Source organism: Thermobia domestica, chromosome 13 (genome assembly GCF_964235325.1).
Source record: "Thermobia domestica chromosome 13, izTheDome1.hap1.1, whole genome shotgun sequence".
In the NCBI taxonomy this organism is placed as follows: domain Eukaryota; kingdom Metazoa; phylum Arthropoda; class Insecta; order Zygentoma; family Lepismatidae; genus Thermobia; species Thermobia domestica.
The window spans coordinates 115612618-115632091 of record NC_137466.1 but is presented as its reverse complement, the minus strand read 5'-3'; the positions used below and the strand labels follow the sequence as shown (position 1 = coordinate 115632091).

At 36.9% G+C, this 19474-nt stretch overlaps 1 protein-coding gene across 7 annotated transcripts in view; it reads left to right on the top strand.

Moving 5' to 3' along the window:
- Positions 1-19474, top strand: part of gem (transcription factor CP2 like gemini) — a 402232-nt gene that overhangs the window by 66209 nt on the left and 316549 nt on the right. For 2 of the 7 annotated variants that reach the window (XM_081736311.1, XM_081736310.1), the window contains exon 1: positions 14097-14253. The exons of 4 other annotated variants lie outside the window; for them this stretch is intronic. Coding sequence is in view for 1 of the 3 variants with exons in the window: in XM_081736309.1 (XP_081592435.1) it covers positions 14037-14253 (217 nt within the window). In the remaining 2 variants the exon portion in view is untranslated. Of the gene's footprint in view, positions 1-14021; positions 14254-19474 lie in introns of those variants that run through there. One more of the 7 variants, XM_081736309.1, reaches the window with a different exon arrangement.

Below are 19474 nucleotides of genomic sequence, written 5' to 3'. Positions count from 1 at the left end.
CAAGAAGGTGCTTAAAACATCAATGTAGGCCTGTGCTGTGAGAGTGCCGCGCAAAACAACAAGGAGTGCAAGCCCCTTCCAAGAAAAACATGACCACACCATAACACCACCACCTCCGAATTTTACTGTTGGTACTACACACGCTGACAGATGACTGGTTCAATCGTCCAATGTTTACGCTCCTTACACCAAGCGAGGCGTCGTTTGGCATTTACCTGCGTGATGTGTGGCTTATGAGCAGCCGCTCGACCATGAAATCCAAGTTTTCCCAGCTCACGCCTAAGTGTCATAGTACTTGGAGTGGATTCTGATGCAGTTTGGAATTTCTGTGTGGTGGTCTGGATAGATGTCTGACAATTGTACTTTACGACCCTCTTCAACTGTCGACGGTCTTTGTCAGTCAACAGACGAGGTCGGCCTGTACGCTTTTGTGCTGTACGTGTCCCTTCACGTTTTCACTTCACTATCACAGCAGACTTGGACCTAGGGATGTTTAGGAGTGTAGATATCTCGCGTACAGACTTCTGACACAAGTGACACCCAATCACCTGACCACGTTCGAAGTCTGTGAGTAGTTCCGCGAGCGTCCCGTTGTGCTTTCTCACGATGTCTAATGACTACTAAGGTCGCTGATAATGAGTAGCTGGCAGTAGGTGGCAGCACAATGCACCTAATATGAAAAACGTATGGTTTGGGGGTTTTCGGATACTTTTGATTACACAGTGCATAAGGAGTCAAGAATGTTTTATTATAATAGTGTTAATGTTTGTTCTTTTAATAGTGTTGTTAATTATTTTTCGTATTGTTATATACCTTACCAATATTATAAATGTTGTAACGAAGAGGTTTTAAATTAGATATCATACAAACGCAAAGTGACTATTGGGTGGTTTATAATGACCAAATTTAATAATAATACTGCACTAGAATGGTATTCAGAAGTCTTGCTGGAAACAAATATAAACTCGTGAGAATAGCATATTCTTCTTCTTCTTCTTCTTCTTATTATTATTATTATTATTATTTATAATAATAATAATAATAATAACATTGAAGATTTGGGAATTCAAATTTTTTTAAAGTCGCAGAAGAGGTCAACCAAAAACTACCTACGACCAACGACCATAAAAGACGGATAGGGGGGGGGGTCGTGTAGTATGGTAAGATTTATGAAAGGAGCCGTCAGATAAACAGGGCTGGGGAACCACTGATCTAAGGAGTAAATGTCATGTCACTATATTTGGTGGCGAAGCTGGGTCAGGAACAGACTTGGCTTGGCTTCTATGTGATACTTTATTTTTCGGTAACTAGTGGTCGCGTTTGAACCAGATTCGGTCAAGTGGTCCATCGTCTAAAGAAAAAAGATTACTATGTTTGGTGGTTGAGCTCAGACAGCCTCGGCTCTGCAACGGAGTCTGTGTTCTACAGCTTTGCACGTCGAGAACTGTCGAATTTGGTTCACCTCGGCTTGTTAAAAATATCGTTTACTTGTATTAATTTCCAGTTCTTTAAGTGTACATGAGAGCGTGCCTAAGTGGTTAGTGTACTCGCCTTTGGTGTGGGAGACCCGGGTTCGATTCCCGGCGGAAGCTCATTTGGTTCGAATTCCACGTTAATCAGTAGGTCCACGCCTGCTGAACGGGACGTTAAACTCAAACTGAGCTCTTTAAGTGTACACCTTGTCTCAAAAAGGTTGAGCGCATTCTTTATTGGTGTTTTGAGGCAAAAATTTTCTAAGTCCAGCTTCGGGTATCTTCGGGAAAAAGTAAGCCAGGTTCGAACCTCCAAGCCAGCCTTTGCAATCGGGAAAAAGTTTGCAGATGTGTTTTTCTTCTTTTAAATATAATAAGACTTGTTACCAAGTGTTTAAAAAAGCAACATTGATTGAAATACTTAATGATGCAATATTTCGAAACTTTTTTTTTTTTTAATGTTAGCACATGCTTGTTTGTCATTTAGCTCTCCATACGTAATGGAACATTTAAATACGTCTTTCCATATGTAAAAGAATGCTCAAAGTTAAGAAATATAACATAATTATCGCCTGAGTACTAAAATAAAAGTCAAAGTAGAACAGAAACAGCGTTTGTAATGGATATGAATGTCATAATTATCTTGAGATCCGTTATACATCGCTAGAAGGTTGTGTTAGCTCATTGGTAAGCTGTCGGATTTCAAATCATAAGGTTGAGGGTTCGAATCCCGTCTCGACTAATCCTTTTTTAAAATTATATTTTCCGCAATGCATGAAAAATTATATAAAATAATTACATTAGAATACATAAGTTGTGTATATATAACATAATCATTGCAGAACATAGTAATTATTATGTTTAAAATATAACATCTGAAATAATTTTCACAGTAGGTCGGTATTATATATGAGGATGTAAATACAAGTTAGGAAAATCATTTAATAGCAATAAATAAGTTATGTAGTGTATTTATTTGCATCTATTTGTCATACAAATGTAACTTCTCAATATTCTCATTACAGCATGTCATTTACATTCGTGAAATACAATATATTCCTACGGATATAGAAAGTGTATAAACAGAGTATCCAAAGTCGTATCCTGCTTCAAGACACATAACTTTTCCCGATCCCCTTAACGTCACGGGAAGAAACACAAATTCTCTTTAGAACGGAATGTCGTTACTTAGAGTCTCATTCGAATACGTTGAATATGCTTTTGTATATTCATCTCTCTCTCTCTCTCTCTCTCTCTTTCGCTTTGTTTATGTGTGTGTGTGTGTGTGTTGCGGAATATCCCAAGTTGAATACAACATTTGCCAAGTATATGAGCATCATTGTCATCGAATACCAGAAATTGAAAATCGTGTTTCTTCAGATTGGGTTTGCGTGTTCATGTTAGCTCACTGGTAGAGTACGGACTTGCCAATAAAGAGGTCTTGAGTTCAAAGCCTACAGCTAATTATCATTCTTTTGTTGGTAGGATTGCACAGAAATCGGATACAAGGAGTGGTTTACTTCTAGAAATATTTTCAGAAGCGTTTAGGTAGCCCTGAAAAGGGCTGTTTTCGGGAGTTAAGGCGGGGACATTAATATTGTGTCCAAGACCCTTCTGAATTTATTACACGCTCCATTCTTCTGGGCATGGAATCTATTACATGGGTGACAAATCTATCTCCTTCCCCTACCTCCAGCCATGCTTCGGAAACAAGATGCCACAGGTCATCCTGAGTTCTTGGTGGATCTGCCTCAGGCCAACTTTCCCTTAGAGTACGCTTCACTCCTGCCCACATATTTTCCATGAGATTGAGGTCTGCTCCACGAGCGGCCAGTCGATTAAATCAATCTCAGGGTGCCCTGCGAACCATTCCTGAATCACACGGGAAGTATGTATTGGCGACTGGTATTGCTGGAACTGAATTACACCATCAGGCTGAAATACTCGTACAGATAGCACCATGATATTACTGATAATGTCTAAGTACTGAGCATTGTCCAGATGTCCTTCAATTCTATGAAGCTGTCCTGCTCCGCGACTGGAAATCCAACCCCAACATAAAATAGATACATGGCCACTGCGATTGCAAGCAGCCACATATCCATGGTCATATCGGGTGCCTCTCCGACGATACACAAAACGGCGTCCCTCCTTTGATGTTGTGAATATGGATTCATCTGAGAAAACTACGTTTTCCCAATTGAGACCCACATTCGCCTGTGCAAACGCGAGACGGTAAATTTTGTGGTCGCCTGAGAGTTTTTCCTTCACGGCAGCAACACGGCCACGTCCCCCAGCATGACGAAGCCTTCGCAGAGCTGTATGCTTACTACCAGGAAAGAGAGAAACTTCCCTTAGCTGTCTAGACGTCCTTAGTGGGTCTAACCGGGCTTCGTTTACTAATCTCGCATCTTGGGCTTCGGTTGACACATGCGGACGACCAGGAGATCGTAAATTATCAGTCTGACCTGTAGCACCATATTTCCGAATCCATCGCCTTCCTGTAGAGGCCGGGACACCTACTCGCCTGCTAGCTGCAGTTGCAGAATAACCTTCCAACTCCCATAAAGTAATTACTGCTGTACGTCTATCCATAGTTACCAATGTTCTGAGCTGTGAGAAGGAAGCAATAGGTAAAAGCTAGTACCTGACGTGTGATTGGTTACTTGCACGACACGCCTATTGTGGGGAACAGCGTTGCCAGATCTAGCATAATGATGCTAGATCTAGCATAATTTGCATGTCTCTAGCATCTAGCATCTTGCTTTTAGCATCCTGCCCAAATCTAGCACAATTTCAGCAAGTTTATCAAAAAGCCGTAAAACCTGGAGATGAGAAAGAAGTTGGTCGTGGGAAGAAAAAGAACGGCAGAAATGTATCCTCTTCCATTGATTCATACAGTCGGTAAACCATACAGGCAGTCTTATTTTTCGAAGTAAGTTCGAAACGTCTTTGGGCTTTTTTGTGGCTCCACCCAGGATTTTCTAATCCTTTAACTCCGACGCATGGGCGGAGCTATGGGGGCCATTCTCCCCCCAACTTTTTGACAACTTCACCATCTTTATTTCTGACTTCATGATCATATTTATTCCTGAAATGACAGCTCCGAGACCGACCAAAAATCTGCCCCCCCCCCCAGCAGACGATTCCCAACTCCGCTTATGCTGCAAAGTAATTTTCTTTCAAAATATATAAACAAAAACTTTGCATTCATTTATACGACATATACGCCATTGAATCTGGCAACGACTGCATTAATTTAGTTGAGTTAAAATTTTGGTGCGTGAAGTATTGAGTTCTATCCATGCATTCTTGCTCTCTGTGTATTTTAAGTTACGTTATCGTATCTCAACTTCGGTTTTTTAAACTCCTGAATTAGTAATTATGAGGATCTAGCATAATTTGAACGAATCTAGCATAAGTTCGATCAGGTTTTGGAATAATTCCGAGCTGTGAGTCTGGCAACGCTGGTGGGGAACGACTTGGTCAACGACTCGCGAAAGAAATCTGAAAATGGTGCGCCGTAATAATAATATTAAAAACAGTTTTTATAAAGGAATATTAATACATACGAAAAGCTGTTTAAAGAATGAATTGTTATACTGACTTTACACGTATAAAAACATATACCATATACCAAACAGATTGAGCGATATGATGATAGCTGTTTTGAGACAAACACTTTCGAAGTCCAACTTCGGGTATCTTCGGAAAACAGTAAACTAAAGCTGCTGGTTCGAACCTCCAAAGCCAACCTTAGTAATCGGGAAAGGATGTACAGATATGTTTTTCCTTCTGTTAAATATAATAAGACATGTTGAAATGTTATTAAGTGTAGAAAAAATTAACATTGAAATACTTAATGATACAATATTTCGAGACTATGTATTCACACTCTCGTTTCGTCATTGTGATTTCCATACGGAAAAGAGCATTTACGTATGAGCTCAGTTATATTTCAGAAGCAGCTTCCGAAAAGCGGTCATATTTGCTCAGTGGTACACCACCGAGCGCTTAAATCGTGAGTTCGATACCCATTCAGGTGAAATTCTTTTATGATATTCTACTTTCCTCAATGCATGAAAATTATGTAAAATAGTTACATTACAATTCATCAGTTGTATATATCAGTTGAATATATATATATTCATATCATCAGTTGTATATATCAGTTGAATATATATATTCATATCATTTCACGACATAAGTAATTCTTATCTTTAAAATATAACATCTGAGGTATTGACAGAACGTCGGTGTGTTATGTGTGAATATTGAATACAAATTTAAAAAATCGTGTAATAGCAATAAATAAGTTATGTAATGTATTTATTTGCAGCTACTTTCATCGCAGATAACTTCTCAATATTCGCATTACAGCATTTGGGTAGAGCATATCGAAAATCGGATCGTGGTCCAAGACAAAAAACTAGCTAGCCCCAAACTGTCACGCAAGAAATTCGCGAATCGCAAAAGTAAAGTGAAGAGATTGAGAGCGGCAATTCCTTAATCGCTCTCTCTCAACTCTCTCTTATCTGCATTTATACACATAAAAGTGTATGTATGTATGTTCCAACATAACTCATGTATGCCTAGAGCAGGGTTTCTCAACCTGGGAGTCGCGGCCCCTAGGTGATCGCGAAGATAGGCGGAAGAGATAAATATAGTTAGAATATAATACCAGAAATTATTTTTAAATATTATTTTTAATTTTGTTCTGATAAGCATACTTTTATTTTTTATACACACTGTAAAGAACAATAAAAAATAAGTCTACTGAACATTTTCAAAGGGTGTAGAATTCGTGTTACTATTCGGTTCAAAGTCTCTTGTCGTCGCGAATTCTGTCGAGAAATTTGAAGCTTAAAATATACAAAACGATAATCATGTCTGTTGTTCTGTATGGTTGCGAAACATGGTCGCTTACTCTGAGGGAAGAACATAGACTGAAAGTATTTGAGAACAAGATCCTTAGACGAATATTCGGACCCAAGAGGAACGGGAATGGGGAATGGCGGAAACTTCATAACGAGGAACTACATAATTTATACGGTTTACCCAACATTGTTAGGGTCGTCAAGTCTAGAAGGCTTAGGTGGGCAGGTCATGTAGCTAGAATGGAAGAAAGTAGAAACGCTTTCAAAATCTTGACTGGAAGACCAATCGGAAAACGACCATTAGGAAGACCTAGGCGCAGATGGGAGGACAATATTAAGATGGATCTCGCTGAGATAAGAATACAAAGTAGAAACTGGATCCAATTGGCTAAGGATAGAAGTCAGTGTAGAGCTTTTGTGAACACGGCATTGAACCTCCGGGTTCCATAGGCCATAGAGTTAGTTAGTTAGTAGAGTTGTATAAAAATGAATTTAAATCAAAGAGGTATGATATAAAACTAATGAGAACTGTATATAGAAATACTAGAAAAATACACATGCAACAAAACCTACACATTGAAATACAATTAAAATTAAAACCTAATGAGATACCTAAGCATGGTGTAATTTCACTAGTGCAGCAATGCCCGGTTCAGTCTTCATGACGAACATTATCAAGCCATTTTCAACTGATAAGCGATTTCTTATATTTTGTTTTAATGTTTACGATAAAAAAAATACACTTTCGCACAAGTACGATATAGCAAATGGAATTATTACTTTTAAAGCAGCAATCACCAGACCAGGATATTCTTCTCTCCTCATCAGGCAGAACTTGTCCAAGTCTTCGTTACAGAAAACCAGTTGCAAAGACTTGTCGCATGATCATTCTATTATTTGGTCAAGAAGTTGTGGGTTTAGATCGGATACGTTAATGGCCTCTTCAATGAAGGAGTTTAACATCCATCTTGAACCAGCACCTTCGTCGTTGGGAATATAGATATTACAGTTACTCTATCCACTGTCAGTGCCGGGCGCCGAAAAAATTGGCCACACATTTCGGAGGAAGTGTGTTACTCATGTTAGGAAAGTGCATGTGCACATGTGTAAAATAGAAGGAAAAACATAATAAAATGTGCTCAAAATTAAGGAAAGGTACGGTTTATTTTGAAAATGTTATTGAGCTTCGTGCCAACCATGGTGGCGCTTCGTAGCTAGTCTGTCGACGTCACTCATATATACGGTGACATCGTACTATACTCTCGCCCCGGGCGCTGATTTTCCATGGCACTGTTCACTATAAACAAAAAATGGATTCTACTATTATAGAAATAGGTATGTTAAAAATCCCACACAAGCTTATTATAAAACAAATCATAAAAAGGTCGCTGGCAAGAGCGTGTGATAAAAGGGGATCGTGATAGGAATTAGATTGAGAACCACTGGCCTAGAGTAATTTTAACCACATTTCTTATAGTTTCAAAAAGAGTGCTGTCGGGTTACCTATGGTGAATGGGAGGGGGATACATAGAAAAGATTGCTAGAAAATGATCGATATTAGATTCATAATTAGTTTTCGGGGTCGCTTAGATAAATAGTGAGACTTTCAATTTCGCTTAACTCCGATTAAGCTCTCATTAGTAGGGATGGGCGCGAACGACTTTTCTTTGAAACTCGACTCGACTCGAAACAGACATCTTTGAGGTCTACTCTTGGACTCGGCGCGAAAAATATCTTCCAACTCGACTCGGATTAGAGTCAAGTCGAACCAAAACGAGCCAAATCCTGTGTGTAGTCCTACTTAGACAATACATAGACAATAATTATTCTATCATCAATTATACTACTATTACTACAAATAATAATAATAATAATAATAATAATAATAATAATAATAATAATAATAATAATAATAATAATAATAATTATTATTATTATTATTATTATTATTATTATTATGACAACACCGTGTACAAACACGAACAATAGATGGTTAGTAAAGGAATACTAAAAGCTAGTTGACTGCCGACGTCGGTAGTCATGAACTCTACAAGGCAAAGACATCGTTCATTACTCTAAGCTGTAAGCGTCGGTGGACTACAGATGGTCAACTATTGACCTCTCGCCAGAAATTGGTGGCCCCGCAGCAACGATCCGTGGTGGCCCAAGTTCCATTTTGAAAACTTTACCACCAGCAGCAGAGACGCGATGAAACGCCAACGAACCACAAAATTACTCTCCCAAAATATGTCAAAATGCCTATATGTGTGATTTGTTTATATTTAGGTGAATCAAAAAAACACAAAACAAATACCCGGGGTGGACGCAAACTATCAATATTACGATTACTAGGCACGTGTTCTGACTTCCCCACGGAAACGATCATAAAAAGCTTGGTTGTTGAAGGATAAATCATTGACGTCTTAATTTAGCCAATCAGACAAACCCCTACATCTCGAGTTCTAGAAGGTGATACCGTGAACCGTTTCAGATTTATTGCTTCCTGGTGGAGTACTATCCATGAGCAAAATTTGAGCATAATAGCCGACATGCATCTTCGGTGCCTCTTATCTTTAGTACAATTTTAACCAGAGATGGTGTGGGTCAATGAAAATTTGATCCACGACCCACCATGACCCACTATCACCCACCACCCAAATGCCCCATTGGCCCATTCTGACCCATCAACCATCGTGATCCACTCTGACCCACCACCAACTATGAACCACTCTGAACCATTGCGACCAACTCCGACCCACCAAAACCCATCGACATCAACTCTGACCGATGGCCCACGTTCTCCTCTCCATTGACTAAAGAGGTTACACTTGTATTAAAACAAGACTGTGAAATTATCACTTATCGGAGTTTGAATTTCTACCGTCAATGGCTCAAGCACCTCTCTGTTACAATACTGGTGGGTCTGACCTTTACGATATATAATGGCAAAGTGTTTCTCATCTTCCAAATTAAAATGAATTTAAATTTATCATATATAATTATTTCTTTGTTGCCTTACATACACATTTCAGTAGAAAATAGGGTGAAATTTGAAAGTTTCAAATCAAGGAAAAGTAGACCAACGTAAAAAAAAAAAAAAAAAAGAGAGAGAGAGAGAGAGAGAAACTAATTTTCTATATAATTAAGCATGCCGTACTAATTGAAAATGCCCATGTAATTAAGTTTAGAATACAAATTTTATGGCCATTTTTCTCTAACTTTATGGCTTGATTGCCTTATGCTTGGAACGCTCCATACATTAAACACCAGCTTCAGCAATTATAAATAGAAAGCAGTGGGTATAAAATTCAAAAAGAACATTAGTTTGCATTACTCAATTTGTTTCTCAACTAATATCAATCGTTTTCGATTATTTTTACAAATCAACCCACTACCAATTTCCAATATATAGAAAATGCACCCCCGTCCCCCCGCTCATAAAAGATAATTTTAAAAAATGCCAGGACATATTTTCTTTATTTTTAATAAAGAGTTATATGTTGAATTTCAGCTCTCAGTTGAACGGCTTGTAATATACTAAATTTTTCGCAAAAATTCGGACTTCTACTTCCCCTAAGGATATGTATTATAATGAAAGTGACACGCGTATGGTAACTTCCCAGTTGGGAATGGAGCCTGATTATATACCAAACGTCAATTCATTTTAATTTGCAATTTGACCGTGATGATTACGCAGACATAGTTACTTTCAATTTTTTATGATACATATCCTTATTTCATATGTTACAGATGATTCAAAAATATTTTTTCAAGCAGTTAGCTCCTCTAGAATCTCACAGGCTGCATCCCAAAATCCAACTCCTACTATCCTATGACAATCCAAAAGTGACTGAACTTTTTTTTTATTAGGAACAAATGACAAAAGAAAAATGGAGATCTTGAAAGTAAAATGTAGAAAAGCTCGGTGCCCCCAATAACTACATATTTCTCCACCCCTTCATCCCGAACTTAAAAATAGAAACTTAATTCGAATATGGTTAATTAGTGAATTTATTACAGTTAAATTCCACTCACTACATGCTACAGCTACAACTATGTAACAAAAAATAACAACTGTGAAATATGTTCTGAATTATTATTAGATTTCTTACGCTATTATTAAACATATTAGAATAGTAAAAGAGGATTGTTCGTGAAATAGTATATTTGCTCTTGATTTATAACTTTTTCATACGGAAAAAATTAAAATATTATTCAAGTTTTAAACTTTGCACTCTGCAAATATGTTGCCCTCTAGGCAATGGGACTAATGTGAAATGTGGACTAATGTGAAATGCTGCACTGTTAGCGGCGCTGAAAACTTACGATTCGATTCTAATATCGAATGATTTCGATATCTTTATGTCGCTACGTAACCACTCTGGGTGCTAATGGAAGCTTAATTGGACTTGAATTGAAAGTAGAACTATTCACCTAAGCGACCACGAAACTATAGATTCGATTCTAATATCGACCCGTTTCTAGCATTTTTGATATGTATCCCGACAGTACTCTTTTTCCAGACTGTAAGAAATATAGTTAAAATTGCTCTAGATATATCAGAATTATGTTGAAATACACACATAAATCCACTTTTATATTCTGTATAAATAGAGAGTGAGCGAGCGAGCGAGCGAGAGAGAGAGGGCGACTCAAGGCATCACCACCTCCACATTGCAAAAGCATATATCAGGAATTGAATTGAAAATCTATGTAAAGACTGTCTGCTGTGGCATGCTTCATAAGGACAATTCCAGTCTGCTCACGTGACCTTTGGGGTTCATGAATTTTTTTTGCGAGCGTTCCGACTTTGGATTCTCTGTTTATACCTTCTGTTTATGCATCGAATAACTTTTCAAGAACATAAATGACATTCTGTATTATGAATGTTGAGAATTACCCTCTATATGACAAATAGCTGCAAATAAATACACTACATGATTTATTTATTGCTATTGAACGAGTTTCTTAACTTGTATTTACATCCTCATATATAATACCGACCTACTGTGAAAATTATCTCAGATGTTATATTTTAAACATAATAATTACTATGTTCTGCAATGATTATGTTATATATACACAACTTATGTATTCTAATGTAATTATTTTATATAATTTTTCATGCATTGCGGAAAATATAATTTTAAAAAAAGGATTAGCCTACACGGGATTCGAACCCTCAACCTTATGATTTGAAATCCGACAGCTTACCAATAAGCCAACACAACCTTCTAGCGATGTATAACGGATCTCAAGATAATTATGACATTCATATCCATTACAAACGCCGTTTCTGTTCTACTTTGACTTTTATTTTAGTACTCAGGCGATAATTATGTTCTATTTCTTAACTTTGAGCATTCTTTTACAATGGAAAGATTCTTTAACGTATTTAAATGTTCCATTACGTATGGAGAGCTAAATGACAAACAAGCATGTGCTGACATTGAAAAAAAAAAAAGGTTTCGAAATATTGTATCATTAAGTATTTCAATCAATGTTGCTTTTTTAAACACTTGGTAACAAGTCTTATTATATTTAAAAGAAGAAAAACACATCTGCAAACTTTTTCTCGATTGCAAAGGCTGGCTTGGAGGTTCGAACCTGGCTTACTTTTTCCCGAAGATACCCGAAGCTGGACTTAGAAAATTTTTGCCTCAAAACACCAGTAAAGAATGCGCTCAACCTTTTTGAGACAAGGTGTACATGAAATAAATATACAACGTTAAAGATGTTGACATTCCCCAAGAAAAATGCAGAATGATGTAGTTGATACAGATATTAGAGTAATTCTCATATGAAGACTAGGGTTATCAGACGTTCTCTTTTACTCGGGCATGTCTTCTTTTTCTCCCCGAAAAGTGGTCCGGGTAAGTTTTTAGGGTGTTTCGGAACCACCGACAACGTTTGGGAAGTGCTTCCTGACACCAGGAAAAGACGAAAATTATAAACCAACCTGAGTGCACAAATGCTTCCTTTCTGAGTTATAGGCTGCCGAAACATGAAAATATGAACTTTAAAGGTTCATAGCTCCAATACTGAGAGACCTACCGTAATCGAGTCAAGACTTTATTTAGGAACTAGTATGTGCCCTGTTTAAATATCCATGATGCAGAGTCCTGCGGTACTTTCGAAACAATTTTTATAGAGGTAGTTGGTGAGTGTTACCTTGTTCGTATAAAGGCGTCTAGTGCTATTTGAAAACATAACACTTTGTACCAGGTTGGCAACACTGACAACCCAACAACGTCAAATGTTGATTAGTTTCATTCTCTGTTAGTGTTAAGGTATTTGCATAGACATAATTCCACTTGATTAAATTATTCCTGTAATATTGGACATTTCCATTCACTTTTCCATAGTAAGTCAGTGGAGGGAGGGACTCGACATTTGAACACCCTGTATCTCGGACACGAAGCGGCATCGGACCCATGTTTGTAGGAACAATTTTACTTATTTGGATTTCCGCAATCACCTCGTGACTTTTGGCCATGCATTTGTTACATCCTGTATATATATATACTAGCAGCGTTCACCCCGCTTCGCTGGGGTCACCCCGGAACGCAATAAACTTTGTTACTTAGATAATTTTTACTTTTTCGCTTTCAAGTGATATGATAAAAACCATAGTAGATTGCAGTAAATGTTAACATTATATCGCCTGTCATTTATGTTAACCCGCCGAGTGACACGGTCATGCGGGTTGCATATAAATACGTTTATTTTTACCTATGATGAACTAACAAAGGATTTGTACGTTATGGACACTTGAATGGTCAATTATCTCAAGACACTGGTAATTAAAAATTAAAGTGATATGATAAAAACCATCTAGGGTCCAAATCCTAATAACCCCCCAAAAATAAAAGAAATTGGTTCAGCCATATTAGCGTGATGAGGGAACAAAGGATTTGTGCGTTCTCTTTTATATATATATATATATATATATATATATATATATATATATATATATATATATATATATATGTAATATTTGATGCTAATGTTCAATTTCTAAGGAATCCAGTTGTAATGGCCCTGGAAGGAAACTTAATACTTCTGTAATCGGTAGTGTAATACTATAGCAGTATAAATTATATTTTCTTGTTATGCTGTTAAAAGATGTCAGTAATATAAAGCTTTATGCAAAATCTTAAAATGCATTCTTTTTTAAAATCTATCATACGGTAATCCGAATGAAAACGAAGAGGTAGTAGTACTAACACGAATATGCAGACTACTTACGATTTTTCTTTTTTTTTTTTTTTTTAATATTGATCAATTGTATTTGATTTTGATATTCATAGGCTGAGGTTATTCTCGTTTTACTTTCATATAAACGTTGAAATTTCTGGACAAATCTGGATTTATTTATTTGCCGTATTCATCGTGGCTACGTAGAAAATTGGAATATATGAATTAAAGAGGTAAAAGGTTATCTGTATCGAGTACCTCGTCGTTCCAGAATAACCGTGCGATGTCACACAATGAATATCACAGCAGAAGCTAGTGAAATATGCACAGTGAAAGAAGTGATTGGTGACACTTGTTGGATTGCATCGCACTGTGTGTAATGTGCATGTTGTTCTATCGAGGAGAGAGGACCCTGAGACCTTCTTCATCATCTACTTGTTGCTATGTTAAGTGGGAGAACCAATCAGAGACCAGAAATCTTCTGCACCGCATGACGTGTGTTTGTGACTGTCTTCGAGTGTGTGAGAACGCCTCGTTGATGAAGGAGCAAGCGTATTGTGTCTCGCGGGAGCTTATAAACTTTAACGGCTCAACCATACTGCGACACCGGGAAGCATACTACTTCGACGCCGAAGATCATCCGACAACTTCGTCCAGTCGACCAACCATGTCCCTAGCACCGTGCCTCGACTTCTGGACTGCTCTAGGTAGGTCCACCGTCCTGTCTGAAAACAATCCTTTTTTCCTTCCCTATTCCCTTCCTGCACAAAAGTAAGAAAGAAAAAACAAGACGACCATAATCGACAGTAATCGTCAAAGGGGGGTGGGAGGGGCACACCCACGCCCTGTTAACATGCATTGTGATGAGTGACATGTGATGTGAATATAACAAAAACCTAATTGGTGTTACATGAGTGATGCTAATAGAATTATTAATTCTAATCAATTAATAATAATTCTAGGAAATACAGGAAATGAGATCACGTACTTGTGTGTATCATAAAGAGATTTGTGTAAGAATATATTATGCAAATGTTTATATGTTCAAATAACTCCAATGCTTCCATAGGAAATTTTTAATATTTAAGTAACATTTATGCAGTCAGCCCGAGAAGTTCATATAACCCACTGATTTATTTTATTGCACCAATAATTTCATAGTTAATATAATGAGGAACATTATACACTAATTGATAAATTCATTTAGAAGTTATTTTAAAAATTAGAAAATGGGTATATGCACTATTTTGAGCCGACTGTGCAGTGTTCTCTTTCAGAGTGATATAATTTATTGATAATTATAATACGTAAGTCAATATAGATATGCCTTAAAGGTGGAACAGTTATGTCAGTCTTACAACTTCCGGACAATTAGTAAGATCATTCCAGTTCTTAAAAATATGAGTAACTCTTTGGTTGTTAAAGCTTGAAACTGTCATTACAGTATAATCATGTTCTGCTGAAGAATTTTCAGGCTGCAAATTGCAGAAAGTACGTTACGAATAATAATAATTTCCAAATCCTGAATAGCCTGAATTTTACATGATTTTTTATGAACGTGTACTTAATGCAGTAAACTGTGGAACAATATGGAAGTGGAACCAATATTTCTATAAAGCTTTTTTTTTTTTCAAGTGTCCTTAAATCACATTTCAAAAATTATCTCTAAGCTGTAGATTTTCTCATTGTTTGATTTTATAGACATATATGAAAACGTGACAATATCTTAAGGACATTCCACTTTGAACCCTAGCACATCCTAACATTTAACTTGCGCTCTAGTTTTAATTTTGTATTTTTTCTAAAGCAGCTAAAACTGCAAATTTTTAATTTAAATTCTGGTATACGTCTCCGTCGTAATGCATCGCGAACAGATAACGCTGCAATGGCGGCTTGAAGAGTAATTGAACGAATAAGATAAGATTGGTTTAACCTTTATCCTTGACAGATAGACCTAATGTGTTTGTTGACAGGCACAAAACTTTTTGATACCGGTACTTCTTCCCCCCTCCTTTTTAAATAATAGTTGATTTGACTAGGCACGTGTATGTACTACGTATATCAACATTTGTCTTTTCTGTCGTCCCCTCTTGTCTATAAGAAAAGAAGTTTCTCTGGAGGATGTTAAATATTTTCCGTTAACAATGTTTGGTAACGTGACATCTCGAACTTAGAATGACCCCTCTTGCTTATGCGTCGATCGTGAATAACATGAAAGCTTTTATCATGTTTTGGGGAAGATTGATTAATACTAACGAGCAGAATAGCCTATAGGCCTATATAGTGTGTTCTGATGTCGAGTAGACCTTTGCCCGCAGTAGCAAAGTGCACTTGACAAGAGTACATTTCTCCACAAAAGTACATTAGATACTGTTAAAGTTGATCGGAAAGAAGAATAAAAATCGGATGAGGTCTTTTCCTGAGTGATATAAACCTCTTTTCTTCTCTTTCTTTCTCCCCCCCTCTCTCACACAGGCATATTGACGTAATATGAACATTTTGTGTATGTGTACGTATTTGTTATTTGGGCTTCGTATCGAGTTTTCTTTTTCGTGACACAGTCAGTGAGACAAGGGCATTAAGCTTTCAAGTAATGATTTGTTAGGTAATTGATTACAGTTTTCGTTGCTATCCTATAGATATTCAAAGGACTTTCTTTTCAATATTCTACAAATTAGCTGTATCTTGATGTAACCAAGCCGTGTGTGTGAAGGCGAATGTATTTCGCAGGACAATTTATATATATTTTCATTTGTTACATTGCAATATATATTAGTTATACATGACCGTAATGCAGGGGTGGATCCAGAACGGACTTCTTGGTGGGGGGGACGGTGGGTTGTAGTACTGCTACTTAGAGTTACTTTTAAGAGCTCCAAACTCTGGGATGAGTTTTATTTATATATAAAATTTTAAAAAAATCCTCTTCTGGGGGGGGGAAGGGAGCGATTGCCCCGATCCCCACCTGGATCCGCCCCTGTCGTAATGAATCATTTTGATACGCATTTTCGAGACAAAATAAAAATTTATTTGTATGACTACGGAACTTGAACTTTCGCACTTATAATAATTACAAAATATTTAACAAACAAATACATACAGAGTTTTACTCTAAATCATATAAATAGCTATAAAAAATAATATATTCACTAAATTCATAACATGATACATGTATAACGTTGCTCATTATCATATAATTTTGTTTCGTTAAAAATTTAATGATTTGAAACATTCATTGTTGCATTTTGGGCATATTTACGTGCATTTTTAGTATTCGTTTATTATTTAAACTGCGTACCTTCTAAAATTAACTAAAATTTTTAGAGTGAAACAGGTACTTTCTTTGTCATAAAAGGAAAACATGTCATTCTGTCCATCACGGTTCTGATAGTTCACAGTCGCCCTTATAAGTGTCGCTCCTGTCGTACCTGTTTGGCTGTCGCTAATAGATGGCACTAGCATACAGGCAAGTTTCAGACGACCCGAAGGATTGGGGGAACAACTAGTATTTTCTAAGTTGTTTACTTTCTAGGGTGGATCGAAAAAACTCAAAAGTTGTCCAATTAAATAGCACTAGGTGTCAAAAGTTGTGCATTGACTAGTACAACATTTGTGATTTTTTTTTCATAATTTTTGTACTTCACCTTCATTCCCTGCAAGGGCCTCAAAATTTTGCATTTTTTAAATGAAAATTTGATTTTTTGAAAATTTTAAAATTTATTTTAAAGTTGCCTAATAAAATCGAACTACGTGACAAAAGTTGGATAATGACTAGATTGACTATACCATTCATTTACATCTTTATTTCCCGCAAAGGTCTGAAATTTTGCAGTTTTTTATGGTATATTCTACAGTATTTAGATTGCGCAACAGTGGGTCCTCAAACGTTCTCGGGAATTATAGGAAAAATTTTACCAATTGTGAGGATTTACCAGTCGTTAATTTTCAAACGAATGAAGAAACTTTCCCAGCCATGGAAGAAAAAGACGTCAAATCGTAGCACAGACCAGAAATATATGTGGGATATTTTTAAAGCAATCTCTGCTGGTGTGTGTTCACCGAATCTTGCATCAAGAAGTCCTGGAAAATTATCCCATGCAAGATGGATCACTATAGTAACGTAGTGCTTAGAGTGTACATAAGGACTACTGACCCATCGTCAAACTTTAAGCTCGTTGCATTCATTATGAAAGTTATGCTCTGATGTGGTTTCACATTAAATGGAACCCTACTGTCAATGGTGCTCCTGTGAACTTATATCGTACTATAGCCTTTTCACGGTACTTAAGCAATAAACTGAAGCTCATTGTAGATAGGGACAATTCAGCCAATGGTTTCTTCGCATATCCGAAGAATTTACTGGTATCTATGCTCGCCGATGATCGAAAGCATATTCGAGAACTAGTTATGTGTAGAATCCTTGACGCAAGGTCAAGAGCTCAAACCAAACACCTCCTGTACGCAAGTGCATATTCCAACAATCCACTTTAATGCTCAGGCTTACATAGACCTAATTAACTGGCAGGAACGCGAAGTAACCGAGTCACCTCTGACGAGACATTTGTCGGAGGAGTATCTACAGAAATCTGTAATAGAAGGTTCATCTGTCTTTCCGCCTGTTTTCCACTTGCCATGTCATACCCAAGCAGTCAAGAGGTGCGTTAAAACTGTTACCGAAGCTTTCGTCTGAAGTGTGTGGTGTCTTAGCTCGAGATGGATTTATCAGAGCAAGACTTTTGGATATGTCAATTATGCCCACATTCGAAACAGATTTCCAAAGGTAGGATGGATGGGATGGGAGGATGGCCGGAAATCTATATACAACCAGGGGGCAACGGTGGCTCAGTGGTAGAGCGTTCACCTCTGTGTTTGGAGTACTTGTTTCTATCCCAGCTCGCGCCGGTGGACAAACTCCGTGTGCGTGGGTTTTCTCGGGGTTATCCTGTTTCCTGCCTTCTTCATTCCACTATTTCATTCATTATTTCATCATCACCGTCTCCTTTAGCCTAGCCATAATCGTGGGACATAAAACTCAAACATTTCATTTAATTTTCTATATGCAGCCACCTCCTCGTGTTGAGTTCTGGGTGTTTCTGGGAACCAGCAAAAAGGTTCAGATCAAAAATAATTTGAATGCAAAATTATTAAATTTACATAATGTATCTTAATATTATGCTCAATGCATTTTTCGATTTTACTGTGAAACTGCATTTTAAAACTTGTTGGAGATGATGAAGATGAAGGAAAGATATTTTTAAAAGTCATCGAAATTATGCTAGTCACGCACAGGGCTTGAAATCTAATAGGATATTTTATGACAATTCTTGAAAATTGTCAGTGTCTTCAATGAATTTTGAGATTTACTGTGTAAATTTCAAAATTTTAAAGCGTCTGTTTGTAATAAGATAAAACACAAAAACTATTTCAAAACCATAGGTGTTATTGTTGTGAACCCAACTCTCGTACGTAAGTGTAAAGTGATTTGGCGGATTTTAAAACTTTTTTTGGAAATATTTAAAGTAGAAATTCAAAATTTACCATAAAACTGCAAAATTTCAGGCCCTTACGGGAAATGAAGATGCAAATTATTTTTAAAATCATGAATAGTGTAGTCAACCTAGTCATTATCCAACTTTTGGCACCTAGTTCGATTTCATTGGGCAGCTTTAAAAAATCAATATTTTTTTAAAAAATCAAATTTGCATAAAAATTGCAAAATTTTGGCCCTTGCGGGGAATGAAGATGAAGTACAAAAATTATGAAAAAAATTCACGAATGTTATACTAGTCAGTACACAACTTTTGACACCTAGTGCTATTTAATTGGACAACTTTTTGATCCACCCTATTACTTCCTCTAAAGAAAAGAATACAGTTTCAATGTCTTAAGTCTTTGCTGGCAATTGCCATGTATGTGTATCCGAAAATC